The sequence below is a fragment of the Macaca thibetana genome, chromosome 1 (genome assembly GCF_024542745.1).
Source record: "Macaca thibetana thibetana isolate TM-01 chromosome 1, ASM2454274v1, whole genome shotgun sequence".
Lineage (NCBI taxonomy): Eukaryota > Metazoa > Chordata > Mammalia > Primates > Cercopithecidae > Macaca > Macaca thibetana.
In genome coordinates, this window is record NC_065578.1 from 5,182,693 (window position 1) to 5,210,035 (window position 27,343).

The 27,343-nt window shown below is 55.3% G+C and overlaps 2 protein-coding genes across 6 annotated transcripts in view; one reads left to right on the forward strand and one right to left on the reverse strand.

Moving 5' to 3' along the window:
• KCNAB2 (potassium voltage-gated channel subfamily A regulatory beta subunit 2) overlaps positions 1–5,888 on the forward strand; it is a 109,661-nt gene extending 103,773 nt beyond the window's left edge. For 2 of the 3 annotated variants that reach the window (XM_050745206.1, XM_050745286.1), the window contains 3 exons: positions 1,002–1,122; positions 1,634–1,722; positions 3,185–5,888. In XM_050745206.1, the coding sequence (XP_050601163.1) occupies positions 1,002–1,122; positions 1,634–1,722; positions 3,185–3,274 (300 nt within the window). In that variant the 3' untranslated portion in view covers positions 3,275–5,888. Of the gene's footprint in view, positions 1–1,001; positions 1,123–1,633 lie in introns of all 3 variants that reach the window. The other variant, XM_050745116.1, reaches the window with a different exon arrangement.
• Positions 5,889–6,500: 612 nt separating this feature from the next.
• CHD5 (chromodomain helicase DNA binding protein 5) overlaps positions 6,501–27,343 on the reverse strand; it is a 239,481-nt gene continuing 218,638 nt past the window's right edge. Inside the window, exons 25-35 of one of the 3 annotated variants that reach the window (XM_050786856.1) lie at positions 26,580–26,659; positions 26,192–26,324; positions 17,997–18,086; positions 17,231–17,368; positions 16,858–16,966; positions 15,513–15,645; positions 14,912–15,107; positions 11,341–11,504; positions 11,121–11,235; positions 10,961–11,014; positions 10,113–10,156 (exon numbers count right to left, since the gene is read on the reverse strand). In XM_050786856.1, coding sequence (XP_050642813.1) covers positions 11,007–11,014; positions 11,121–11,235; positions 11,341–11,504; positions 14,912–15,107; positions 15,513–15,645; positions 16,858–16,966; positions 17,231–17,368; positions 17,997–18,086; positions 26,192–26,324; positions 26,580–26,659 — 1,166 coding nt within the window. In that variant the 3' untranslated portion in view covers positions 10,113–10,156; positions 10,961–11,006. Of the gene's footprint in view, positions 10,157–10,960; positions 11,015–11,120; positions 11,236–11,340; positions 11,505–14,911; positions 15,108–15,512; positions 15,646–16,857; positions 16,967–17,230; positions 17,369–17,996; positions 18,087–26,191; positions 26,325–26,579; positions 26,660–27,343 lie in introns of those variants that run through there. The other 2 variants (XM_050786837.1, XM_050786845.1) reach the window with 2 other exon arrangements.

Sequence of the window (27,343 nt, forward strand, 5' to 3'; positions counted from 1 at the left end):
CCTTCTAGCCTGACCCCATGTGTAGAGGGGCTGCCCAGCCTGTGGCACAGGCCCAGGTGGAAAGGCCCTTTCACATCCCCCCACCTCTGCCCCCACCACATCCCCCCACCTCTGCCCCCCACCTCTGCCCCCCACCACATCCCCCCACCTCTGCCCCCACCACATCCCCCCACCTCTGCCCCCACCACATCCCCCCACCTCTGCCCCCACCACATCCCCCCACCTCTGCCCCCCACCACTCCCCCCACCTCTGCCCCCACCACATCCCCCCACCTCTGCCCCCACCACATCCCCCCACCTCTGCCCCCCGCCACAGCCCAGCGTTCAGAATTCCACCACCACTGAGAACCCTGGGCCTGGGCTCCAGGATGGGGGCTGCAGAGCCACATGGAGGTGACCCTGGGACAGGCGCCCCTCCCCACCACACAACCTCCAAGGGGGTTCTCAGGAGGGTCCCCAAACTGCAGGATCTGGGGAACAAGGAGCAGGCCAAGAAAGTCTGCCCAGCCAGCAGTCTCAGCACTGGGGCCCACAGCCCTGGCCCCCCCCACTCCTCCCATCCCACGGCAAGGTCAGGGCACCCCTCCAGGAGACCCTGCAGTCCTCTGCAGCGATGGCCAGGGGAGAGAGCACTCCTGTAGGGCCAGGAGGTTCTTCTGGGCCGCAGGTGGCAGCCAAGACCCCAGGCTGCCAAGTGTCCTGAGAGAAGGAACGCCGGCACCTCGCCTCCTTGTCCTGACGTGGGGTTGGGCCAGCACCACAGTCTTTGCACGTCAGAGCCTGGACAGGCCCCGCTCATCCACCAGCCCATGCCCGGCCCACTGCCCACTCTCCCCTACTTGAGAGGCCTGGGGCAGGGGCACTGCCCTGGCTTCAAGATGAGAAGAGCCCCTATGAGGGAGAAGGGTCCAGAAGGAATGAGCCCGTCGGCCTGCTGCACATGGGGGTCCAGGTGACCTGCTCTCATCTGTAGCTGTGCCGCTCCCCTCCTCCGCAACCAGGGCTACCAGTGGCTGAAGGACAAGATCCTGAGTGAGGAGGGCCGGCGCCAGCAAGCCAAGCTGAAGGAGCTGCAGGCCATCGCCGAGCGCCTGGGCTGCACCCTGCCCCAGCTGGCCATAGGTAACAGGGTGGGGTCACCATGGGGTCAGTGTCCCTGGGCAGAACCTACCCCAGGTGGCCATAGGTAACAGGGCGAGGTTGCCATGAGGCCAGTCAGTGTCCCTGGGGAGAGAGGGAGGGGATCCCTGGACATCATCCCCCAGCCAGCCTCAGGTAATAGGGCTCTAAGGGGCATGGTTGGGACCCCATGCCTCTAGGGGGATGTCAGGAGTCCCTGAGGACCTGGGCCATCCCCTCCATCTGCCGGCCGTAGGTAATGGGGCTCCCCCTTTCATGGGAAGAGGACGGGGAGCACTGAGCACTTGGGCCGCCTCTCCATCAGGGAGCAGCGGGCTCCCCCATGCCACCTCCAGCCTCATCTTAGGCAAAGCCCGTGCCCAGCACTGCAGGGCTTCTTAGGCACCCCCAGCCCCCCAGACCAAGATGCTGGGTCTCTCGGCCCAGTCAGGCGGAACCATCGGGGGCCCCTGGGGTGTGTGTTTCTCCCTCACCTTGGGTCTCACCGCCACAGCCTGGTGCCTGAGGAATGAGGGAGTCAGCTCTGTGCTCCTGGGGGCCTCCAACGCGGACCAGCTCATGGAGAACATTGGGGCAATACAAGTGAGTGTGAGAGGCCTTGCTGGGCAGAGCGCCCATCCCAGCCCGAGCCCTGTCCAGTGCATCCTCCCAGGCTCGTCCTGCATGCCAGGCTCTGTTCTAGGCGCTCAGGATGCGTCCAGGACCCATCAGAGTTCTGCTCCTGGAGAGCTTGCTTTCCAGCAGGAACAGACATGAACACTAACTGCACGAAACAAGGAGGTTAGAATGTGTGTTGGGGCAGGTCGGGCGCGGTGGCTCACGCCTGTGATCCCAGCACTTTGGGAGGCCAAGGCAGGCGAATCACGAGGTCAGGAGATCGAGACCATCCTGGCTAACACGGTGAAACCCCGTCTCTACTAAAAATACAAAAAACTAGCCGGGCGAGGTGGCGGGCACCTGTAGTCCCAGCTACTCGGGAGGCTGAGGCAGGAGAATGGCGTAAACCCGGGAGGCGGAGTTTGCAGTGAGCTGAGATCGTACCACTGCACTCCAGTCTGGGCGACAGAGCGAGACTCCATCTTAAAAAAGGAAAAAAAAATGTGTGTCAGGGTGGATGAGCGCCGTAGGAGAGAAGCCAGAGATAAGGGGAGGGGATGGGAACTGGGGCCAGGGACGGTGGCGCTGCAGACCCAGGTTCCGGGAGCCTGTCAGGTGGGCTTGTTGAGAAGGTGGTGCTTGAGCAGTCTTGAAGAGATGCGGAGTAAGCCATGCCAGTGCCTGCGGGAAGAACCTTCCATCAGCAGGAACAGTTGATGCAAAGGCCTAAGAAGGCCTGGAGCAGAGGGACAGATCCTGAGAGGGGCAGATCCCGAGAGGCACGGCACACCTCCGAGGACTTCTGAGTGAGATGGGAGCCGTGGCAAAATTGTGGGCAGAGGAGGGCGAGCTGCAGCTCAGCCTGGAAAGGGAGCCTGCTCTCTGGCTGCTCCGTCGGGGAGGCTTTGGGAAGCAAAAGTCGAAGCAGAGAGCCCTGATGGGAAGTGGCAGGTGCGGGTCTGAGACGGGAGTGGTGGTTGGATCCTGGATGTTTGGGAAGGTGGGGGCCCACGGGACTGGCTGACAAACTGGATGTGGGGGTGAGAAAGCGAGGTGGAAGTCGGGCCCCGGGTGTATCACCCGGAAGGGTAGTGGTGCTGTTAGCTGAGGCAGGCACAGCTGGAAAGAGCCGTCGGGGACATGGAAGTTCAGTACTTGGCCTGGAGTTTGCATTTTATGTCACTGCTGCCACCACCCTTCAGGAAGGTTCTAGGGCAGCTTGACAGTTGAGGGGGAGTGCACAGACCCAGGCATGCTTCCTCTCTGCCCCAGACCTTCTGGAATACAAAGGCAGCGTGGCCTCCATCTGCCTCAGATGGAGCCCAGATGTGATGGGGTAACCCGGGCCTGGCCAGCCGAGCATCTGGAAGAGCCTCGCCCCCGCTCCTCCCCAGGCCAGGCCCGTCTTTTTGGTGGGATTCTGATTCGTTCTTGTTCTTGCACGCAGGTCCTTCCAAAACTGTCGTCTTCCATTATCCACGAGATTGATAGTATTTTGGGCAATAAACCCTACAGCAAAAAGGACTACAGATCCTAAGCCGCCCCCGCCCGCCTGCTCGGACACTTGCCATTCCCTCCTAGTCTCTGTTCGCTCGCTTAAGCTGTTCTGAAGCCAAGTGAAGAGTGTGGTTTGCATCCAAGAGAAAACACCACACTGTGACGTCATCGGGAAACGATCTCCCAGTCGCTGCCAGACACCACCCACTGCTTCGCCGGACAACGTCGAAGTCCGATCTGTGCCCGGGACGGCACTGGTTAGGAAGGACGTTCGAGCGGCCCCACCCAAGCCTGTCGCCTCTGCTCATCCTCCAAGACCACCCAGCTTTCTCCCAGCCACAGCCAAGATTCCCAGAGTCAAGGCCCGAAGATTCCCAAGATTCCCCAAGTCAAGGCCGGGCCAAAGCCTGGGTGGGTTCTTGGGGCAGGCAGGGCTGGCCTCTCCTCTGCTGAGAATCCCTACCCCGAGTAAGGGGAGAGGGAAAAGGGGTCTGGCCCATCGAGGGGTCCCTTCTGCCAGGGCCTTGGTCGCTGGGGCAGGGGCCTCCCCAGTGGGGGTCTTCCTGGGGGTCTTCCTCCACCTCCCACTTTCCAAGGGCTCCAGGAATCTGGGCCTGACCCAGATTCCTCCCCCATCCTTCTCTGCTCCAACCTGCCCCACTGGGTCCCGGTGGGGGCCATGCCTACCAAGCTCGAGCTGGCCCTTGACCCCTACCCACCCCCACCCTCGCTGGCAGGGGCAGGGACCCCAGGGGGATCGGCTCTGCAATTTGGGAGCCACAAAAAGTGTAGGGGTGTGATTTCTAGCTCAGCATCCCACCGTCTTCCTCCTACACACCAATGATGAGCCTCACACCAGTGATGCCCGGAGCACATGGGAGGGGTCCCAGTGGGGCAGGCCCTTCTGTCCGGCCACCCAGTCCTGGCCCCGGAAGGCCCTGTGGTCATACACTCCTAGCTGCACCGTGGCTGCTGGCCACACCGTGGCAAGTGGCAGCAAAGGCCAGCCCTGTGCTCCAGGACGCACTCTTCTTGGCCCCTGTAGACTTTCTCTAAAGCCGCCCTGCACCCCAGGCTGCTATTCTGCACTGAGGTGGTGGGCTGGAGTTTTGCAGAGAGCATGCTTGGACCCTTTCAGTAAGAAAGGGTCCTTGGGGTTTTCTGTGCCCAGGACTGGGGTGCTGCACCCCCACGGCAGCCCCCACAATGTAGGAAAAGACCTCAGGGAACCTCTCCCAGGAAAGATGGCCGGGGCTTGTGGCCCCTCCCACTGCCCGACACCTGGAACAGACTGGGGAGAGGGCAGAGAGGGCAGGACAGGCCAGAGTGACACCCCTGTGCAGCTTGGGCCGGAGGGCTGGGGATGCCAGGAAATCTGCAGGGGCGGGGGTGCCACCTACAGGCCCAGGCCTGTGTCTCGAGCAGTACCCAGGCTTTGCTGACTGCGCAGGGCAGGGCTCCACCTAAGCCACCCCCACCCCTCACCAGCTAGCTCCATAGGGAAGCCTGTGTCTCCTGCCCCCAAGGCACACCCTCAGCGCGAGCACCTCCGTTCCCACTTTGCCCTTGGAGGAGCCACTATTCCAGAAGGCTCCACCCTGCTGTCCAGCAGGAGCCTGCTGTCCAGTCCTGGGCGGGCCAAGGCCTGGGAAACGTGTGTAAGTCAGGAAGGCCAGCAGGGAGAGGCTGGAGTGAGGCAAGGAGAGGGATGCAGTTTCTGCTGTTCCTGGCCCACCTTCATGCCGCCCCTGGCGCCTAGAACCCTCGCCCCTCCTCGTAGACCAAGTCCTGGGGGACTCCACCCAGTCCTACTGCCCACTTCACCAGAAGCAGCCCTGTGAGTGTGGGGCGAGGAAGTCCCTTCCCAACAGAGGTCCCAGCCTATGGCCCCGGGCCCAGGTGGGGGTCGCCTGCTTCCTTCCAGGACAGGGTCCTGCAGTGGCCAATGGTGCCAGAGGGCAGGTGGCCCACCTTCGCCATCAGGGAGGGTGGCTGGCCCCATCCCTACTGCCACCCCAGCCCCACCCACTGTTGGAAGAGGGACCAGCTCGTGAGGTGGTGCCCGGGGTGGGCACTGCTGCTTAACGCAAGCCACACCTGGGGCAGCTGAGCCCCCACTGTGGGTTTGCCAAACAGAGGCCAGGCCCCTGGTGAGGCCCAAGACTCCAGTGCCAGGATGTAGGCAGCCTCTGGCGCAGCTCTTTCCACAACCTGGTTCCTGGATGTCCTGTTTGCTCCACACCCATCTACAGGGAGGATGTGAGGGGGTTCTGCCTCCTGGGGCCGGGTCCCCCCTCGGGAGGGGGGTGTTAGGTGGGACCATCCGAGAAAGAACAGAAGACCAAGGGCAATCGGGGTCTAGAAGGGAGGGCGCTGGCCCTGCTGGGTGCTGCGGAGCCCCCACTGTTTCCCACTCAGCCTTGCGGTCCCGAGGAGTGACGGGCTTCCTCCCATCTTCTGTCCTCGTCCAGTCATGTAAATAATGTGCTTTTTCCGTCCCTGCCCCCCGTCTTTTTTTTAAAACCGACCATGGTTCCTCAGCTAACTGCATTCCCTACCTAGGCAGACTGTCCTATGCCTCGAGCTTCCAAACGAGACTCAGATCACGACACAGCCACCGTATTTATGGAATGACAAAATAAAGCCCACACCCATCGGTCTCTGTGCCTTTGTGCCCCTCTCATTTCCTCGGGGTCAGGGCTGGGCCAGGGCGACACGGGAGGGGAGGAAAAGGCTGCCAGCAGCAGGGGCTGGGGTGTCCCCCAAACCGAGCCTGCAGCCAAAGGCAGGTGGGTTGGAAAGGGCCTGTGGAGAGACAGAGAGCGGGGACAGGGACTGGGGACGAGGTGGTCAGAAGACCTGCCCCCCATCTCTCCCAAGGGATTCAGCCCAGGGGCCCAGTGCCTCCCCTGCCACCCCCAACACACACATTCTCTTTCCCCAACTCTGAGGGCCCAAAGCTGCTGGCTGGGAGGCTGCTGTCCCTCTGGGGACCTGGCTGGCTGCTGTTCTCACAAGGACAGAGGTCGAGGCCTGGAGAAGCTCTCCTGGCATGTGTTTGGGGTACGGGTGAAAGGGGCCTCACCCCAGCACACCCCTGTTTCATGCTCCCCCCCTTCCCAGTGAGCCCCTGCACCCATGAAATGCCGATCCCAGGCAAGAGAAGGCTTCCGGACACACCCCCACCCCCCACCACTCTTCCCTGGCCCCAGCCCCCACCCCATTCTAAATCTTGAATCTTTAAAAAAAAAAAAAAAAAACTCTGATTAAATCCTTTCCCAAAGGATTTATTAAAACACAGAAAACCAAAACATACACACAGAGTACAAAGAAAAGGTGATTGTGTTGGCTACAGCCTCTGTCCAGCCTCCCGTGGGCGAAGACCAGACAAGCCACGGTTCACAGGGGAGCCTGGCTTCCAAAGCTCGACCCGCCCCCGCCGGGGCCACCCTGGCTGGGACTCCTGGCGCGCCCTGCACCCAGTCCAGGACCCTCCCTTTGCCAGCCTGGGGCTGTGCCTGGGGAAAGGGATCAGCCACCTCTTAGCTGGGCCTGGGCCAGTGGGGTCTGCTCCCTCCACACCCCTGAACTCAGACCCCACGGGCCAGTGGGACCGTCCCTTCGTCTCCAAGGGTGCTTGGGCTCCAGTCTCTGCTTGAGGAGTTCAGGACACACACACACCCAACGGGCCCTTTCTGGGTTATCGCACCTAAAAAAATACTTTGTTAAAAAAAATCTGAAAATTAAAGAAAAAAAAACAAAACAAAACACAACGCCAGCGAGTTTGGGCTGATGCACCGCAACCTGTAAACTTCCAGACATAGAAAACGGGCCAGGAAGCAGCTTCCGGGACCCAGGCTGGGCCGTGCACAGGAGAGGCCTGGGGAGGGGCCGAGGCCAGGTCACCAACACGGCGAGGGTAGAGAGGCATGCCAGCCTCGGCCCGCACCCAGGCCCTGTCCCCTGCCCACAGACCCCGACGCACACTGGAGGCTCCAAGTGACCAACACTTGACCAGCTCCACCTGGCTTCCGGCTCCCACGTCCCCAAGCCCACTCTCGGCTCCACCTCCTTGGGCCCTCAAGTGTCCTGGATGACAGGAGTGAGGGCTGCACGTGTCACGGGGCCAAGGCTTGGTCAGCTCCTGACTTGGGCAGGGGAGCACCCGGGGGACTCTGGGAAGGCCGCCCCCCGAAAGCAGGAGGATTTCAATCATAGGGGGCAGGGAAAGTCCGGCCTGCCCCTGGGAGAAGCCAAGTTTGCAGAAAACACAGGAGCTTCGGAAGGTGGCTTTCACAGGGGTACGCTGCTTCTGCCTCAGGCATGTATGTGAGGGTCCTGCAGACGCGCTCACTCCACCCCGAGTAACCTGAGCCCATGGGGCAATGCCTTCCAAGACCTTGGCTCAAATGTGGCTCTGCAGAAGCCCTACTCAGCACTGGCTTAAATAAAGTGGCTGGAAATCTCCAATCGCAGACTGGCACTTTGGGCTCATGCTCATGCCTGAGGACCCTGATTCCACCAGCAGCAAAAACCAAACCCAGCCAGAAGATGCCAAGCACACGGAAGCCACCATCACCACTTTCGGCAGAGATGACTGACAACCAAGACGACACTCTCAGATCTTTTCTCCTCTCCCAAACTGGTCAGCCCCAAACCCGCTCTGACTCCGCAGCCCACCCCTCCCGGGCTCCGGGGTGCCGGCCACGGAGAGCACCAGCCCTTCTGGACCAGGCAGTGCAAGGGGCCCAGGCCCGAAGGAGCTCTGGCCAGGCTTTCCTGGGTGCCCGAGTCTAACCAGGCAGAGGAGAAGGGAGCCCTGGCGAGGCCTGGGAGGGAGGCAGAGAGGAAGGGACACAGCAAGGCTGCCTGGAAGGAGGGGCTCCCAGGGGAGGGACCATCAGCCCTTGGGGTGGAGACAGACCCCTCCCCTGACCGCCACAGGCCTCCAGTCCTGCTGCTCGGGACCTATCTGCTGTGGGCCAAGGAAGGTGGGCACTGCTCCCAGTGACAGCCAAGCCCAGTGCGGGCCACTGCTTGGTTGGGGATGAGGGCACAGGAGTGAGCTTATGGCAGGTCACCTCGCCTGTGACCCGAGCCAGGAGCCTTTGCCGGGAGGCACTGCAGAGCACACAACATGCGTGTGGATAAACCACATGTGAGCCCGCTGACAATCATCTCCACTCCAGGGTGCTCCCCACTACGCCCACCTGCAGTGTCAGGGTCAGCCTGGCCTTCCAGACCTGGATCCAGACTGGAGTGTGGGAGTGCGCCAAGATGAAGGGCTCGCGGGTCCTGCCCTCCGGGGTTCAGAGAGAGCCTCATTATGAGTGAGGCATCTGGGGCTTAGGGAGGGCCAGGCAATCACTCCAGTGTCTGCAACACAAGCCAGTGAATCCTGACCCAGCCCTGGCCCACTAAGTCCCAGGCAGGCCCTCTGCAGGGAGCTGAGCCCCAGTGCCTGTGGCGCCTCCAGCCCAGACCCAGCTGGGTTTTTCACGGAGCCCTTTCCTAACACTCCCAGGATTCTGCACCCAAAGCACCTTCCCTGGGAAGGTCTCAGTTCAAGACTCAGAAATGCCTTCCAGGTGGACCCGGGGCTGGGAGGAGGATCAGACACAGACAGGCCTAGGGAGGGCCTGACCTGCTCCCCATCTCCGTCCCCAGCTTGGAGGGGCAGGGGCCGGGGGAGTGGTGGGATTCCAACAACCCCCATGTGGGAAGATGGTTTGGGGGTCTGCACCCAGAGCGCTCCTGGCAGGAGACAAGGCAGCAAGCCCCTGGTGCTGCAGCTGGGAGGAGTCTGCAGAGGGCACTGGGTCCGGTCCCCCTCAGGCAGAGCTCTCCCCATGCCCTCCAAGAGTGCAGCCTCAGGCAGGAAGGCCCCGGGAGGGCCTTTCCAGGGACAGGGGAATGGGACAAGTCCAGGCCGCCAGGGGCAGCCTGGTTCCACCCGTGGAGGTGGGCGGGGCAGGCATCCCAGGGCACAGGGCAGGGCCAGGGTCTCCTGGGCCAGCTCAGGGCCCATGACCATCCTTGCTGGGGCGCCAGCTATCACTGCCCTTAACCACACCTCTGGCAAAAGGCAAACCCCAAACGCAGCAGTGGCTCCGAGGCAAGCGCTGGTCCTCCCCAGCCCACCCTCCTGGGATCACACGCTTCTGCCCGCCACGAAGAGCCAGGGCCACAGGCCCCCCACTGGTAACAGAGTTCAGGGCCTTCAAGACACGCTGGGCCGGGGACAGACACCTGCTGGCAGAGGATCCTCCTCCCCGCAAGGAGAGAGCAAACACCTGGCCTTGGTAGGAAGGAGGGGAAATGTCAGCCAGGGTCTCACCATTGGGCTGGACAGGGGCTCCCCAAACCTGCCCTCTCTGGTGTTGGGAGGCTCCAAGTGGGCAGGGGGCTGAAGCAGAAGGGGCAGTCACACAGGTGCAGACAGGACAGGCAGGGGACGCTGAGGGCTCCCAGGGCACCGGGCGCCGTGTCCTCCCCAGCTGGGCCGAGTCCACAGGGCAGTGCCAGGGCTACCTTGGGTCTGGAACCCATCGGTAAAGAGACGTCAGTGCTTCAGGTTCGAATCTTCCATACGTCATCCAACTTTTATCAAGACAAACGTGTTCAAGTCTTCAATAGGAAAGTGCAAAAGATGTACAAATAAATGAAATCTCTTCTAAGAAGTCATCTGGAAAAGGTGGCGAGGGGGCACGTCCGGCGTGGTTGTGGGGGCAACGCTGTATGGAAGAACACTTGAATTATGATGAGGTGGCACTTCTGGGCTCTGGCCCAGCCGGGCTGGGCCTCGTCCTCCATGTGATGGCATTACTCGGTTTCCCTTTTTGTCCCAAGGTGGCGCTGGCTCCTAAAAAGGCGGCAGCTTTTCTCTCCCATGGGGGTCGGGCATGTGGCCCGGCAGGCGTGGCTGCAAAAGGCAAATCAGTAGGTTAAGCAGGTGGGCAGTTATAGGGGGCAACAGGGTGGCACCCAACAGCCTATAGCAGCTTCTCCACCTATCACAATCAACTATGATCGGGACCCCCAGCCACGACCTCCCAGCCACAGGCTGCCGGGCCAGACCATGAGCTACACCCAAAGTTCTGAGAGCACCCAGGAAGCAGCAGTGGGCAGGGGCAGCCAGCCAGGACACCCCTCTGGAGCCTCCACCAGCAAGACACAGTTCCCACAGGGACAGACACAATGTGGTGGAGGCTGCTGGCCCCAGAGAAGAAGGCCAGAGTGAACTGGCAGTGTCTATGAAATAAGCCCCCTCTCTTGGCCAACAACCCCCATAAAACCTTCAGCCACCCTCCTGGTCCTGGGCAGGGAGTGAGGGTGTGAGACAAGATGTGATGTCCGCCACCAGCAGGACAGCAGGGGCAGGACAGGGCTCCACGCAGGGGCAGCAGTCTCTGACTTGCGCTGGGAACGTGTGCAAATGAGAACACACGTGTACACACAGGAGCTCACCCAAGTCCGCCGACCCCTTCACGTCCTGCCACCCCAGCCTCCCAGCGGACAGACACGTGGGCCACAAGGCGGTCCCAGGGCCAAGGGGGCAAGGTAGAGGGGCTCCAGGCAGGTGGTGACTCTCGAAGCCACCGGAGGCAGTAAAAGCTTCAGGACTTAGGGACGGGAGTCAAGTGCATGGACGGGGCTGACTGTGGCCAGGCCTGATTTGCCAGCAATGGGGCGGCGGGGACGAAGAGCAGCACCCGGCAGCCCTCACCTCAGCTGGAAAAGAGCGCCGCAACACAGGGAAGTCTCGGGGACGGCTAGATATCTGTCAACAAAAGAGGAGACCGGGCTTGCCTGGCGTCGGCAGCAGCAGGCAGGCCGGGCCCGGCGGGCACCCGTGTGCATGCTGCCCGGAGCGGACGGGCACCTACCGGTCACATAGGGCCCCAGGGGCATCTGGTTGTAGTTGACAATCCCTCCCGGTCCAGGGCCCCGGAAGTTGGGCCCAAAGTTGTTGCTGTACATCTGGGAGGAGCCGAAAGCGCCCTGGAGGCAAGGACCCAGCTTCACAGGTGGTCTCAGGCCCCCCACCCAGCCTCCACCCAGGGGCACGCCAGGGGGTCGGGCCGGGGCACACAGGCCGAGCCTGACCTGCTGGATGGTGGGGTCCCCGGCGCGGTTGGTCAGGCGGCTCAGGATGCTGCGCTCCGACATCTGCAGCCGGGCGGCCACCGGGGGGATGCGGGACAGCATGGATGGCAGCCGGGTCACGTCCGCCTTCATGTCGCTCAGCAGCTCCTCCAGCTGGTTCAGGACTGTGGTGGGAGGCAGAGGGATGGCAGGATGGAGGGATGGAGGGGTGAAGGGATGGAGGGATGAAAGGATGGAGGAACGGAAAGGTGGAGGGATGGAGAGATGGAGGGGTGGAAGGGTGGAGGCATGGGGGGTGGAGGGGTGGAGGGATGGAGGGATGGAGGGATGGAAAGATGGAGGAGTGGAGGGATGGAGGGATGGAGGGGTGGAAAGATGGAGGGATGATGGAGGGGTAATGGAGGGAAGACAGAGAAATAGAAGGAAGATGGAGGCATGAAGGAATGATGGAGAGATAGAAGGATGATGGAATGGAGGGGTGGAAGGATGGAGGGATGGAGGGATGGAAGGGTGGAAGGATGGAGGGGTGGAGGGATGGAGGGATGGAGGGGTGGAGGGATGGAGGGATGATGGAGGAATAATGGAGGGAAGATGGAGGAATGGAAGGAAGATGGAGAGATGGAGGAATGATGGAGAGATGGAAGGATGATGGTGGTATTGAGGGGTGGAAGGATGGATGAATGGAGGGGTGGAAGGATGGAGGGATGGAGGGATAATGTAGGGATAACAGAGGAATAATGGAGGGATAATGGAGGGATGGAGGGAAGATGGAGGGATGGAGGGATGATGGGATGATGGAGGGATGGAGGGATGGAAGGATGGAGAGGTAGAAGGATGGAGGGATGGAGAGATCATATAGGGATAATGGAGGGAAGATGGAGGAATGATGGAGGGATAATGAAGGGATGTTGGAGAGATGAAGGGATGATGGTGGATGGAAGGGTGGAGAGATGGAGGGATGATGGAGGGATGGAGGGATAATGAAGGAATGATGGAGAGATGGAGGAATGATGGAGAGATGGAGGATGATGGAGGGATGGAGGGATGATGGAGGGATGGTGGGGTGGAGGATGGAGGGATGATGGAGGGATGGAGGGATGGAGGGATAATGAAGGAATGATGGAGAGATGGAGGAATGTGGAGGGATGGAGGATGATGGAGGGATGGATGATGAGGGATAGATGGAGGGGGTGTAGGGATGATGAGAGATGGAGGTATGTAGGGATGATGAAGGGATGATGGAGAGATAAAAGGATGTAGGGATAATGAAGTGATGATGGAGGGATAATAGAGGGATGAGGGATGATGAAGGATGATGGAGAGATGGAGGGATGATGGAACAATGAAGGGATGATAGAGGGATAATGGAGGGATGGAGGGATGACAAAAGATGATGGAGAGATATAGGGATGGAGGGATAACGGAGGGATGGAGGGATGATGGAGGGATGGGGGGGTGGAAGGATGGAGGGATGGAGGGATAATGGAGGGAAGATGGAGGGATGGAAGGAAGATGGAGGGATGGAGGGATGATGGAGAGATATAGGGATGGAGGGATGAAGGGATAGTGGAGGGATGGGTGATGGAGGGATGATGGAGGGATGGTGGAGACATGGATATATACAGGGATGATGGAGGGATGGAGGAATGATGGAGGGATGGAAGGATGGAGGGATGATGGAGGGTTGGAGGGGTGGAGAGATGGAGTGATGATGGAGAGATGGACGGATGACGGGGTGGAAGGATGGAGGGATGGAGAGATGATGGAAGGATGATGGAGGGATGGAGGGATGATGGAAAGATGATGGGAAGATGGAGGAATGAAGGGATGAAGGGATGATGAAGGGATAATGGAGGGACAGAGGAATGGAAAGATGGAGGGATGGAGAGATGATGGAGGGATGGAGGGGTGGAGAAATGGAGAGATGGAAGGATGGGAAGATGATGGAGATATGGAGGGATGGGGTGGAAAGATGGAGGAATGGAGGGAAAATGGAAGGATGATGGAGGAATGGAGCAATGATGAAGGGATGATGGAGAGATGGAGGGATGAAGGGATGGAGGTATGATGAAGGGATAATGGAAGGATGGAGGGATGGAGGGGTAGAAGGATGGAGGGATGAGGGATGATGGAGGGATGAGGGATGGAGGAGTGAAGTGGAAGGATAGAGGGATTGAGGGATGGAGGAGTGGAAGAATAGAGAGATGGTGGGATGGAGGAGTGGAAGGACAGAGGCATGGAGGGATGATGGAGGGATGGAAGGATGGAAGGACAGAGACATGGAGGGATGATGGAGGGATAGAAGGATGAAGGAGTGGAAGGATGGAGGAATGGGGGGATGATGAAGGAACAGAGGAATGATGGAGAGATGGAGGGATGGAAGGACGGAGGCATGGAGGGACGATGGAGGGATAGAAGGATGAAGGAGTGGAAGGATGGAGGAATGGAGGGATGACGAAGGAACAGAGGAATGATGGAGAGATGGAGGGATGGAAGGACGGAGGCATGGAGGAATGATGGAGGGATGGAAGGATGGAGGTGTGGAAGGATGGAGGGATGAGGGATGATGGAGGGATGAGGGATGGAGGGGTGAAAGAATAGAGGAATGGAGGGATGAGGGATGATGGAAGGATGAGGGATGGAGGGGTGAAAGAACAGAGGAACGGAGGGATGGAGGGGTGGAAGGACAGAGGCATGGAGGGATGATGGAGGGATGGAGGGATGAAGAGCTATGCCAGGGGAGGCAGCCTGAGAGCTGGGTCTTATTTGCAAGGGTGTATGACTGCACTCGCCCAGAACCGGGCACCAGGAGGTGCTCTGCACCAGGCCCTCCCAAGCTGCCAGGCAGCGTTGCCAAGCGGGGGACACAGCAGAAGCTTCCAAAGAACTCCTCCCAGGAGCCCCTCTGGGCTGGGCAGGGGCCACGGGCTGCAGATGAGCCAGCCAGAAGCTTCCCTCCTAAGAGTCCTCAGGGAGGCCTGCAGCCCCAGGCCTTGCTAGGCACAGGGTCCGAGTACACCAAGGAGGGCTGCAAGGCACGGGGACAGGTCCAGCAACTCTCACCACAGGGCCACTCCCTCCCCCAGCCATCTGGGAGCCCCAAAGGCAGAATTGTGCCCTGTGACCACAGGCAGAGATGTGCAGCCAGCACCAAAGGTCTGAATCACAGGAGATCTTGGGCAAACTACTTCCCCTACCCGCACAGCCAACGAGAAGGCTCCAGGCTGATGGGTATCGCCCGGGCTAAAAACACAATGCATTTAAGGCACGCTGTCAGGACTCAGAAGCCTTTACAGTTTCGTGGTTTTGTGTGTCACTAGCCCGAGTCAGGGCCTGCACAGAGCAGGCTTGAGAAACAGGCTGAAGAAGCAAGCAGCCTCAGTTTCCCTCCAGGGGCGATGAGGGGTCTGATGATAGGACTGTCCCATCTTGGCCCAGAGGTCCACCGCCCTCTGGGCTGACATCTGTCCCCAGCCCCTACCCCATCGGCGCCCTCATCTACAGCCAAGAGCACTGGCTGGGCAGGAGGAAGGTTGCGGGGGCCACCCCGCGGGGGGCAGGGCTCGCTCACCCTTGTGCAGGACGGCATTGGCAGGCTTGTTCCCAGCAAGGGACTCCTTGGACAGGTGCTGGTGGCTCTCGGCAAGGCACTCCACTTCAGCCAGGCGGGCGTTGAGGGCCATGGCGGGGTGGTTGGGGTCCTGGGTCATGTTCAGGTACGCGGCCCTCCGGAGCTGCTCCTCAATGACCAGCGCCTGCTCCAGCAGCTGGGGGTAGGGGGCAGCGTCGGCCCGGCCCCTCCTCCTGAATGGCTACCCTCCGTCCTCCACCAGCGCCCGCCCCAGGCCAAGGCTCCCGGCAGAAAGGAGGGAAAGGAGACGTACTGCCATCTGCCGCCCACCCTGGCCTGGTGGTGGCCAACCCTTGGAGCTGTCACCAAGCTGGGTTCTCTGTACCTCATCACCCCAAGGAGGCAGATACTCCCCAGTGGGGCCAGGGCCAGAGCAAGGATCCACCATTGTTAGTCGATGGACTTGCTGACTGCTTCATGGCCGTGTGACCCAGCTACATGCGGAGGGGTTGCTGTTCTTTAATTCCTTTGCCTTTGGGAGGGCCCTCCTGACACCCGTCCCTCCCCGGCCCTGCAGCCCCTGGCCCTTCAGAAGACTGACCTTAAACCTGCGGGCCAGGAACTTGTTCTTCATCTCCAGGTAGTTGCCCTTGTGGATCTCAGACTTGAAGGGCTCGTTGAGGATCATGAACCGCGGGTCATTCTGGATGTCCTGCCAGCGGGCGTAGCCGTGCCTGGGTGGGGCACCGTTAAGGGCAAACCTGGCCATTAGAAGAGGGGGGACCATAAGGGGAGGCAGCTTAGGCAGAGGGAGAGGCCAGCCCAGGGATCGGCATCCTGGCTGTATGCTCTCAGGCAAGTCCTTAAGCCAGGCTACACGATGAACATATTGATGACACAACAGTGACAGTATCAGCAGACACTGACAGGTGCCCTGGGTGCACCAGACACAGCCCTGGGGCTTCAGAGGGTTAACTCTTCACCCCAACAACCTGGGGTGCATACGTTTAAGTCCTGCCCCCAGCACCCGTGAATGGGAACCTTTTTTGGAAACAAGATTACCTGCAGATGTAATCAAGAAAGGGTCACACCGCATTAGGGTGTGCCCTAAATTCAATGACTGGTATGCTTATAAGAGGAAAATCTGGGGCCAGGCGCGATAGTTCACGCCTGTAATCCCAGCACTTTGGGAGGCCAAGGCCTTGAGGCCAGGAGCTCGAGACCAGCCTGGCCAACATGGCGAAACCCCATCTCTACTAAAATTACAAAAACTAGCCAAGCATGGTGGCACATGCCTGTAGTCCCAGCTACTCAGGAGGCTGAGGCAGAAGAATCACTTGAACCCGGGAGGCAGAGGTTGCAGTGAGCTAAGATCGCACCACTGCACTCCAGCCTAGGCCACAGAGCGAGACTCCATCTCAAAAAAGAAAGAAAAAGGCCAGGCACGGTGGCTCACACCTGTAATCTCAGCACTTTGGGAGGCTGAGGCGGGCGGATCACTTGAGGTCAGGAGTTCAAGACCAGCCTGGCCAACATGATGAAACCCTGTCTCTATTAAAAACACAAAAATTAGCCAGGTGTGGTGGGCGTCTGTAATCCCAGCTACTCAGGAGGCTGAGGCAGGAGAATCACTTGAACACGGAAGGCAGCAGTTGCAATGAGCCGAGATCAAGCCACCGCACTCCAGCCTGGGCAACAGAGTGAAACTCTATCTCAAAAAAAAAAAAGGGGGAAATGTGGACCCAGACAGACACACAAGGAAGAAGCTGTGATGACAGCGGTGGGGAGCGGGCGACGCAGCAATGCCAAGGATTTCTAGCCACCGCCAGAAACCAGGAAGATTGAGGAAGAGCAAGGATGGCTTCCCCGGAGCCCTCAGAGGACTCTCCCCAAGGTCCACAGAGGAACAGGCAAGTGCCTGCCCAGCCCGGCCTGGCCAAGGATACGTCACGATGCCCGCCAGCAGCCAGTAGTCGTGGCGCCGGTGCCAGATGTCGTAGATTTTCCCCGAGGACACAGCAGCCCGCTCCTCGTTCTGCCACAACGTGTGCAACTCTAGGAAACAAGCCAAGGTGAGCAGGATGAGAAGTGCCCCGGCTTTCACACACAGGCAGGCTTGGAGAGCCACTCCCTCCCTACTTGCCACTGCCTCCACCCCCAGAGGTCCAGTGTTCCAGTGTTGCTAAGAAAGGTTATACAATGGACTTCTATCAACCAGTCACACTCTAGTATAAAACTGCCACTGGGTAACTTTATCTAGACTCCTGGGACCCACAGTCAGGAAGCCTCAGCTCTCCGCCCTTCCTCCAACCCCAATACCTGTGAAGCCCCCATCTGCGATGTTGAACATGAACTTGAATTTCCCCTTCTTGTCCTCCTTCTTCCCCTCGTCATCTTCCTCTTTGTCACCATTTTGCTGTGTTTCAATGGGCTCCTTCTCCTCAGCCTTGGTGTCATCTGCCGGGGACAGATCACATTCTTTCATCCATCCAAAAAGCAGTGCCCAGGGGCCTCTCTCTGCCAAGCACTGAGGACCCAGGACGCAAGTAGAATACATCCCCTTGTCCTCAGGGGGCTCGCTGCCCAGAAGGGTCTTAAACAAGCCAACGGTCCCTCTCTCTGTCCTGGGCAGGGAGGCTTAGCTCCAGGCCCTAGCGCTCCTCCCCAACCACATAAGGACCACCCAGGAGCAGGACAGGAGCGCGCTGTGAAAAGTACAGCTCAAGTTCAAAGACACAGAGCTGCCTGAGGGGGCTGATCTGAGGACAACTGTTCCAGAACATTCCAGTGCCTAGAAGTATGCAAAGCTTCCAACTGAGCCCCAAATCCCCCAGGCCAGGCTCTATGACCAGCTCTCCTCTCGCTCAGCGGCTGGGGCACAGCAACGCTCAGGAGACAGGAGCGGCGAGTCTGTCCCCAGCCCCGGCTGTGAGGTGCTGGTGAATCCGGGCTCCCACCTGCCAGCTCCAATCAGGCCTGGGGCCAAGGGGACAGTGCCTGGGAGACTGTGGGAGGCTGAATAGGGTCCAGAGGGTACCCTCAGGGACCATGGGGTACAGGTAGAGAACACAGAAGAGCCCCAGACCTGGCCTGAGTTCAGAACCGTCCCCTCTGCTGTGGATCAAGCTCAGCTCCAGCTTGTCCAGGATCTTCTCCTTCTCAGGAAGCACCTCCTCTGCAAGAAAAAGAGGGTTCGCAGTGTGGGGTGGGGTCCCAGAAAGCAGAGAGGACTCTGGGCTGGTGGCTTTCCACCCATAGAACCCTATCCATCAATACGTTCTGCAGAGTCCTACAGGTGCCACCAAAAAGAGCTCCCCTCGGCCAGGTGCAGTCGCTAACGCCACTCATCTTCATGGGTGTGGGATCTGAACTGGACCACCCGAGGCAGAGGCAGCATCACAAAGCTGCTCCCAGAGGGAGACTGCCCATGAAACCTCCCGGCCTGAGCCTCCGGAAATAAAAGAGAAAGGACACTCCCACCCCGCAGAGGACACGGAGCTCCTGCAGATAAAAATCACAACCCCTGATGAGGATGCACCCAACCCAAACCCAGAAAACAATGGTCCCCCACCAGCTGACATACAGGAGGCAGACAAGCACCTGGGGGTCTCTCAAACAGGGGTGTCCGATCTTGTGGCTTCCCTGGTCCACACTGGAAGAACCGTCTTGGGCCACACATAAAATACACTAAACACTGACGACAGCTGATGAGCTTATATATATATAAAATATATATACATACACACATACACACACACACACACACACATATATATCACAAAAAAAGACTCAAAATGTTTTAAGAAAGTTTACAAATTCGTGTTGATTCGCATTCAAAGCCATCCTGGGCCGCATTTGTCCCACGGGCCACACAGGTTGAAAAAGCTTGCTCTAAAATAAAGTATATCTAGAGTGACCAAAGACAGAGAAGAAAGAAAAAGAAGGAAGAGAATCCACAGGGAAAGAATAAGACTCCCTCAAAACTAGAAAAGAAAACCAGATAAAACTTCTAGAAATGTGGGTGGATCACTTGAGGTCAGGAGTTTGAGACCAGCCTGAACAACATGGTGAAATCCTGTCTCTACTAAAAATACAAAAATTAGCCAGGCATGGTGGCAGGTGCCTGTAATCCCAGCTATTCAGGAGGCTGAGGCAGGAGAATCAGTTGAACCCGGGAAGCAGGGGCTATAGTGAGCCGAGATCGCACCACTGCACTCCAGCCTAGGTGACAGAGCGAGACTCCATCTCAAAAAAAATAAAAGGAAAGGAAAGGAAATACCACAATCATTAACATTTTGATTGCAGAATTCTAAGATGTACTCCAAGACTTCCGGCCCTGGGTGTCCACACCCTGCAAAATCCCCTGGAAGGTGAAGAGGATGGACTCGGCCCCCCAGAGCAGGTTCCGTTTTGTGGCACGGGTGACCTTTAAACAGGGAGATGACCTGAGGAGGCCTAACCCGACCACACGAGCCCTTTTCTCTGGCTGGTCACAGAAAACGAAGTCAGAGATTCGAAGCATGGGAGCGTTTCTGTTCACCACTGCTGGCTTGAAGGCAGACTAGGCTACATGGCAGGAATGTGGTGGCTTCCAGGTGCTGAAAATGGACCCAGCTGACAGCCAGCAAGGAAATGGGACCTCAGTCCTCCAGCCTCAAGGAACTGAAATCTGCCACCAACAAAGAGTGAGCACGGATGTGGACTTTACCCCAAGGCCTCCAGACGAGAACTCAACCTAGTCAATACTTTGATGTCCTGAACCTTGTGACATCCTGAGCAGAACACCCACTTACACCACGCCAGGCGTCGGACCCACACAACTGCGAGCTCATGGTGAGTGCTGTTTTAAGCCGCTACATTTGCAGTAATTTGTGACACAGCCATGCAAAATAATACAAATGGGAAGGTTTTAAAACACAGCTGTACAAAGAAAATATACATGGAAGCTGGATCTGAGGATTACTCAAAAAGCCTGGCAGAGAAATAGATAACAAAAAAGAAGCAAGAGATATGAAAATTTATCAGCACCCATCTTTTGCTAACCTTGTACTCTGCTTCCTTCTTCATAGCATTTGGAGTCTGTGGTTGAACAACATGTATTTCTGCTTATTGTTGATTGCCTGTGTTCCCCACTGGAATACAAACTCCATGGAATGAAGCTTTCAGCTGTTTTGGTTCACTGCTTGTGTCCCCAGTGCCTGGGACAGCATCTGACACTCAGCAGGCTCTATATATATATATATATGCATGTGTATATATATACGTTTGTTGGATGAATGAACCAATCAATGAGTAATAGGAATTCCAGAGGGAGAAAATAAACATAATGAGGACAAAGAAAATATTCAAAGAGAGAATGACTGAGAGTTTTCCCATAATTGATGCAGGACATAAATATTCAGCTTTAAGAATCACAGTGAGTCACACACAAGATAAACAAAAACTTCACTCTAAAAACAAAACAAAAAATATCCTCCATTGTAGTGAAGCTACATATCACCAAAGACAAAGAGAATGTCTTAAAAGCAGTCTTTCAATGTGAGAAAAGACAGAAATGACAAATTTCCTACACAGGAGCAACAATTACACCAACGGCAGCCTTCTCAGCTTCTCAGCAGCCTTTTCAGCATAATGAATGCCAAATAAAAAGGGAAGAATATCTGCAAAGTGCTGAGGGAAGATCCCTATCCCATCTTCAATTGTACTAACTATTCAAGAGTAAAAGAAAAATAACAATGAGAGAATTAACCATTCCCCAAAAAACTGCTGAAAGCACCATTAAAGGTGTACTTTAGGAAGGACTTTGAATGAAGCAATGATGAACAAATAAGCAAACACAAACTGGTAAGAATGTGAGAAGATCTAAAAAAGGATTAAAGATTTAGAAATAAGCGTAACAACAAATTTGGGAAAGTAAAAACAAACTGAAACTAAAATACTGGGCAACAGCAGTGTGGCAGATGAAAGGGAAGTGAGTTAGAGCTAAAGCTATCTAAAGTCCTCATATTACTCAGAGGGATACATGTTAAAAATGTAAGAGTACAGGCCGGGCGCGGTGGCTCACGCCTGTAATCCCAGCACTTTGGGAGGCCAAGGTGGGCGGATCACGAGGTCAGGAGATCGAGACCATCCTGGTGAACACAGTGAAACCCCATCTCTACTAAAAATACAAAAAAAAAAATTAGCCAGGCGTGGTGGCGGGGGCCTGTAGTCCCAGCTTCTTGGGAAGCTGAGGCAGGAGAACGGCGTGAACCCGGGAGGCTGAGCTTGCAGTGAGACAAGATCGCGCCACTGCACTCCAGCCTGGGTGACAGAGCGAGACTCTGTCTCAAAAAAAAAAAATGTAAGAGTACAGAATGAAACTGACTATAAACCTTCCAAATAAGTTGAGGGGAAAAAGACAAGATATAAAGAAAATTTGATCAATCCAAGAGATGTCAGGAAAGGAGGAAAAAGGAGAAAAAAGGATAATATATAAAGTACAAAATAAGACAGTAGAAACCCATCCACATACCTAGTTATTACAATAAATGTAAAGAGATTAAACTAGCCAGCTAAAAGATAGGGACCCTATAATTAGATTTTTAAATAATGAATCCTCTATACACTGTCTAAAAGAGACCTAAAACATTACAAAGAGATTAAAAGTGAAGAAATGAAAGAAAATATTTGTAAATCATGTATCTGATGAGGAACACGAATCTATATAAAGAACTCATACAAGCCAGGCACAGTGGTACATGCCTGTGATCCTAGCTACTCAAAAGTCTAATGCTAGAGAATTACTTGGGCCCAGGTAAAGCCCTCCTAGGCAACATAGTAAGACCCTGTCTCTAAAAGTATTAATTAATTTAAAAAGAACTCTTACAACTCAATAATTTTTAAAAAATCCAATTTTAAAATAGATGAAGGATCTGAAAAGACATTTCTTTAACAAATCATATACAAATGAGCCATAATCACATGAAAAAATATTCACCATCTTTATACACAAAGGAAACTCAAATCAAAATGACAATGACATACCACTTCTCACCCACTAGGGTGACTATACTCAAAAAAACAGATAATAGGCCGGGCGTGGTGGCTCAAGCCTGTAATCCCAGCACTTTGGGAGGCCGAGACAGGCGGATCATGAGGTCAGGAGATCGAGACCATCCTGGCTAACACAGTGAAACCCCGTCTCTACCAAAAAAAAAAATACAAAAAATTAGCCAGGCGTGGTGGCAGGCGCCTGTAGTCCCAGCTACTCGGGAGGCTGAGGCAGGAGAATGGCGTAAACCCGGAAGGCGGAGCTTGCAGGAGATCCGGTCACTGGCGCCTAAAAGCCTGTAATCCCGGGAGAAGGGGCGGAGCTTGCAGTGAGCTGAGATCCCCGTCACTGCACTCCAGCCTGGGGCGACGGAGAATGAGAATCCGTCTCAAAAACAGAGCGAGACTCCGTCTCAAAAACAAAAACAAAAACAAAACAAAAAAAACAGATAATAACAAGTATTGGCAAGTATGTGAAGAAACTGGAACCCTCACACATGCTGGTAAGAATGTGAACTGATGCAATACACATGGAAAACAATTCAGCAGTTTCTCAAAATGGTACAGAGAATTACCATATGACCCAGCAATTCTACTCCTAGATATATACCCAAGAGAACTGAAAACCTATACCCACACACAAAAAAAATGTGTACACAAATATGTACAGTAGCCAAAAAGTGGAAACAACTCAAATATGTATCACTATGAATGGATAAACAAAACATAGTAGAGCCATACAATGGAATATTATTTGGGCATAAAAAGAAATGAAATGCTGCCTGTAATCCCAGCACTGGGGCAGGTCAAGGTGGGAGAATCGCTTGAGTACAGGGGTTCAAGACCAGCCTGGGCAACATGGCAAAACCCTGTCTCTACAAAAAAATACAAAAATTAGCCAGTGTGTCAGCATGTGCACCTGTAGTCCCAGCTACTCGGGAGGCTGAGGTGGAAAGATCGCTTGCACTCAGTGGGGCAAGGCTGTAGTAAGCCAAGATCATGCCACTGCACTCCAGCCTGGGTGACAGAGCAAGACCCTGTCTCAAAAAAAAAAAAAAAAAAAAAAAAAGGAATGAAGTACTAATACATTCCACAACATAGATGAACTTTAAAAACACTATGCTAAATGAAAGAAGCCAGACACAAAGGGCCAAAGTATTGTATTATTCCATTGGTATGAAATCTTCAGAATAGGTCAGTCCATAGGACAGAAGTGATTGCCAGGGGCTGGGAGGAAGAGGAAGAAATGGGGAGTGATTACCAATGGGTAAGAAGAATTTATTTTTGAAGTGATAAAATGTTCTGGCATTAGATAATGGTGATGGTTGCACAACTCGGGATGTACTAAAAATAACAAATAGTATAATTTTTTTTTTTTTTTTTTTTTTTTTTTTTTGAGACAGAGCATCGATCTTGTTGCCCAGGCTGGAGTGCAGTGGCACCATCTCGGCTCACTGCAACCTCTGCCTTCTGGGTTCAAGAGATTCTCCTGCCTCAGCCTCCTGAGTAGCTGGGATTACAGGCGCCCGCCACCACGCCCGGCTAATTTTTGTATTTTTAGTAGAGACAGGGTTTCACCATGTTGGACAGGCTGGTCTCAAACTCCTGACCTCAGGTGATCCACCCGCCTCAGCCTCCCAAAGTTCTGGGATTACAGGCATGAGCCACTGCGCCTGACCTGAATGGTATACTTTAAGTGGCTCAACTGTATGATATGTTAATTATACCACCATAAAGCTGTTATATTAAAAAATAAAAAAGGCCGGGCGCGGTGGCTCAAGCCTGAATCCCAGCACTTTGGGAGGCCGAGACGGGTGGATCACAAGGTCAGGAGATCGAGACCATCCTGGCTGACACAGTGAAACCCCGTCTCTACTAAAAAATACAAAAAAACTAGCCGGGCGAGGTGGCGGGCGCCTGTAGTCCCAGCTACTCGGGAGGCTGAGGCAGGAGAATGGCGTGAACCTGGGAGGCGGAGCTTGCAGTGAGCCAAGATCACGCCACTGCACTCCAAGCGGCAGAGCGAGACTCTGTCTCAAAAAAAAAAATAAATATAAATAAAAAATAAAAAAAAAAAATAAAAAAAAAACAGGAATAGAAAAAGGCGTAACAAATATGTACTAAACAAAAGAAAGACCAACCCAAATCAGCAAAAATAAGCTTTTTTTTTTTGAGACGGAGTATGGGTCTGTCACCCAGGCTGGAGTGTAGTGGTGCAATCTTGGCTCACTGCAAGCTCCGCCTCCCAGGTTTCAGCCATTCTCCTGCCTCCCGAGTAGCTGGGACTACAGGCGCCTGCCACTGTGCCCAGCTAATTTTTTTGTATTTTTAGTAGAGACGGGGTTTCACCATGTTTGGCAGATTGTCTCAAACTCCTGACCTTGTGATCTCCCCACCTCGGCCTCCCAAAGTGCTGGGATTACAGGTATGAGCCACCACGCCTGGCCCAAAAATAAACTTTTAAGCAAAAAGTTTAAAGGGGGATAAGAGGGTTGTTACACAATAATTAGAAGCACATTTCACAAGAAAAATATTAAAAACCTGAACAAATATGCACTTGACAACCCAATCTCAAATGATATGAAGCATAATCTGGCATTATAAGAAGAGATTAATCCATAATCATAATGAGAGATTTTAACACAAGTCTCTCAGAAACTGACTGATCAAAGCAAACCAAATACTAAAGATATTATTAGTGAAGATATTAAAAACTTGAACAACATAATTGGCATGCATTATCTACTGATCTAATGCATATATATATATATATATATATATTTTTTTTTTTTTTTTTTTTTTTTTTTTTTTTTTCCTGAGATGGAGTCTCGCTCTGTCACCCAGGCTGGAGTGCAATGGCATGATCTTGGCTCGCTGTAACCTCTGCCTCCCAGGTTCAAGCAATTCTCCTGCCTCAGTCTCCTGAGTAGCTGAGACTATAGGCACACGCCACCACACCCAACTAATTTTTGTATTTTTAATAGAGACAGGGTTTCGCCATGATGGCCAGGCTGGTCTCAAACTCCTGACCTCAGCTGATCCACCTGCCTCAGCCTCCCAAAGTGCTGGGATTACAGGTGTGAGCCACCATATCCGGCCCTAATGCATATAGTTAGAACCTTAAACCCAGCAGTTAGGGAACATTCTCTTCAAGCACATATACAGCATTTACAAAATCTGACCGTATTGAGCCAGAGAGCAGGTTTCAACAACCTCATATAGACTCAAGTTTTCAGACCACAATGCAATTGAGTCAGAAATCACAAATAAAAAAGTAGCCCAATAACCGCCACTCTCTGTATGGTAAGAAAAGTTAAAGACCAGGCCGGGTGCGGTGGCTCAAGCCTGTAATCCCAGCACTTTGGGAGGCCGAGACGGGCGGATCACGAGGTCAGGAGATCAAGACCATCCTGGCTAACACGGTGAAACCCCGTCTCTACTAAAAAATACAAAAAACTAGCCAGTCCCAGCTACTCGGGAGGCTGAGGCAGGAGAATGGCGTAAACCCGGGAGGTGGAGCTTGCAGTGAGCCCAGATCGCGCCACTGCACTCCAGCCTGGGCGACAGAGTGAGACTCCATCTCAAAAAAAAAAAAAAAAAAAAAAGAAAAGTTAAAGACCAACAGGCGAGGTGGCTCACACCTGTAATCCCAACACTGCGGGAGGCCAAGGTGGGTGGATCACTGGAGGTCAGGAGGTTGAGACCAGCCCAGCCAACAGTCTCTACTAAAAATTAAAAAAAAAAAAAAAAAAAAAAAAATGTCCGGGCACAGTGGCTCACACCTGTAATCCCAGCACTTTGGGAGGCCGAGGTGGGCGGATCACAAGGTCAAGAGATCGAGACCATCCTGGCCAACATGATGAAACCCCGTCTCTACTAAAAATAAAATTAGCTGGGTGTGGTGGTGCACGCCTGTTGTCCCAGCTACTGGGGAGACTGAGGCACAAGAATCACTTGAACCCGGGAGGCGGAGGCTGCAGTGAGCCGAGATCATACCACAGCATTCTAGCCTCGGTGACAGAGTGAAACCCTTTCTCCTAAAAAAAAAAAAAAAAGTTAAAGTCCATTAGGTCCATATATAGAGGCCTGAGCTCCTGGCCTCCCCTCACCAGGGGGCCTGCACAGGGCTGGAGTCTACCTCTCTGCCAGGCAGAAATGAGCTGAAGTACAGCCACCTGCCCTTCTCTGAACCCAGGCCTGCTGAGGCCAGACATGGCACTGGGGTGGGCAGACTGCAGGAAGCCCAACCTCTCGGCAGCTGCTCCGGGGAGGGCGGGGCCTTCTCCGTCTCCTCTGGCCGCTCCTCTCGGGCTCTCTCCTTGCTGGCTGGGCTCTCGTGCTTGTCCTCGCCCTCCACTCTGTCCAAGGCAGCTGGAAGGGCCTGCAGAGGGGAAGCCAGGAGAACTGCAGGGCCTGGGGCCTTACCAGGAACAGAGGGCGGGGAACGTGCGCTGGGCTGCGAACCCAGTCTCCTGGCTCCCATTGCTTGTTCCCAGTCTGCTCCTCCGGACTCAGAGCCCCGAAAAGGGAGCCAGGAGGCCTGGGTTCCACCTTGCTGTGCAGGGCCTGAGAAGGTCCCCAGACCCAACCTCCACCCCACATACACCACAGACCCAGACACCAGCACGTTCCACACCTGGACTTCTAGGGGCTTCTTTGGCTTCTGCATCCCCGGGTCCTTCTCATCCATGTAGCCCAGCTGTGCTTCCATTTTGTCTGAAAGATCAAGGGAAAGAGGTGAGACAGGTGGGCTCAAATGGGAAGGGGTAGGGCAGGGAGTGGGGTGGCAGAGAGGAGAGGTGGGGCTTGGCCTTCAGGAGGCTCCATTGCAGCCAAGCACCTCCAGGAGAGACAGGCAGATCCCTGGCTAAGTCAGAGAGGCCAGGCCAGGCCTATGATTTAGTAATGTTTGGAGGACCTTGAACCCAGTGAGACCAAAGTGAGGGGCTGTCGGGACAGGGCCGCACACAGCAGTGGCTGCTCATCTGGAGGCAGGGAAGTGAGGCAGACGGAGGCCCAGATTGGAAGCCACGCCGCCTGGTCTGGTCCTAGCTTTCGGGCAGGCTGGCTGGCTGTGTGCCACTGGAGAGGGTGTGAGTTTCCTCCCTGCCAAGTCAGCCGCCGACACACTGCAAAGTGCTGGTCACTTATGCAGCTCTGAGAAGCCCTGGGAGGTGGGCACAGCTAGGAAAGCGGAGGCTCACGGAAGTTAGGTGACTTGCCCAAGGTTAGACAGAGTTCAGCCAAAGCCAAGAAGCAAACCAAGATGTGTCCACCTCCAAGGGCTCCCTTGTGCTTGGAGGCGCAGCTTCTCAGGGCCTGGCCTCACCCATCACCAGGGGGATAGCTATGTCCGCCCCAGGCCTGTGAGGCCCAACTGAGGGACCAGGTATTTAACAG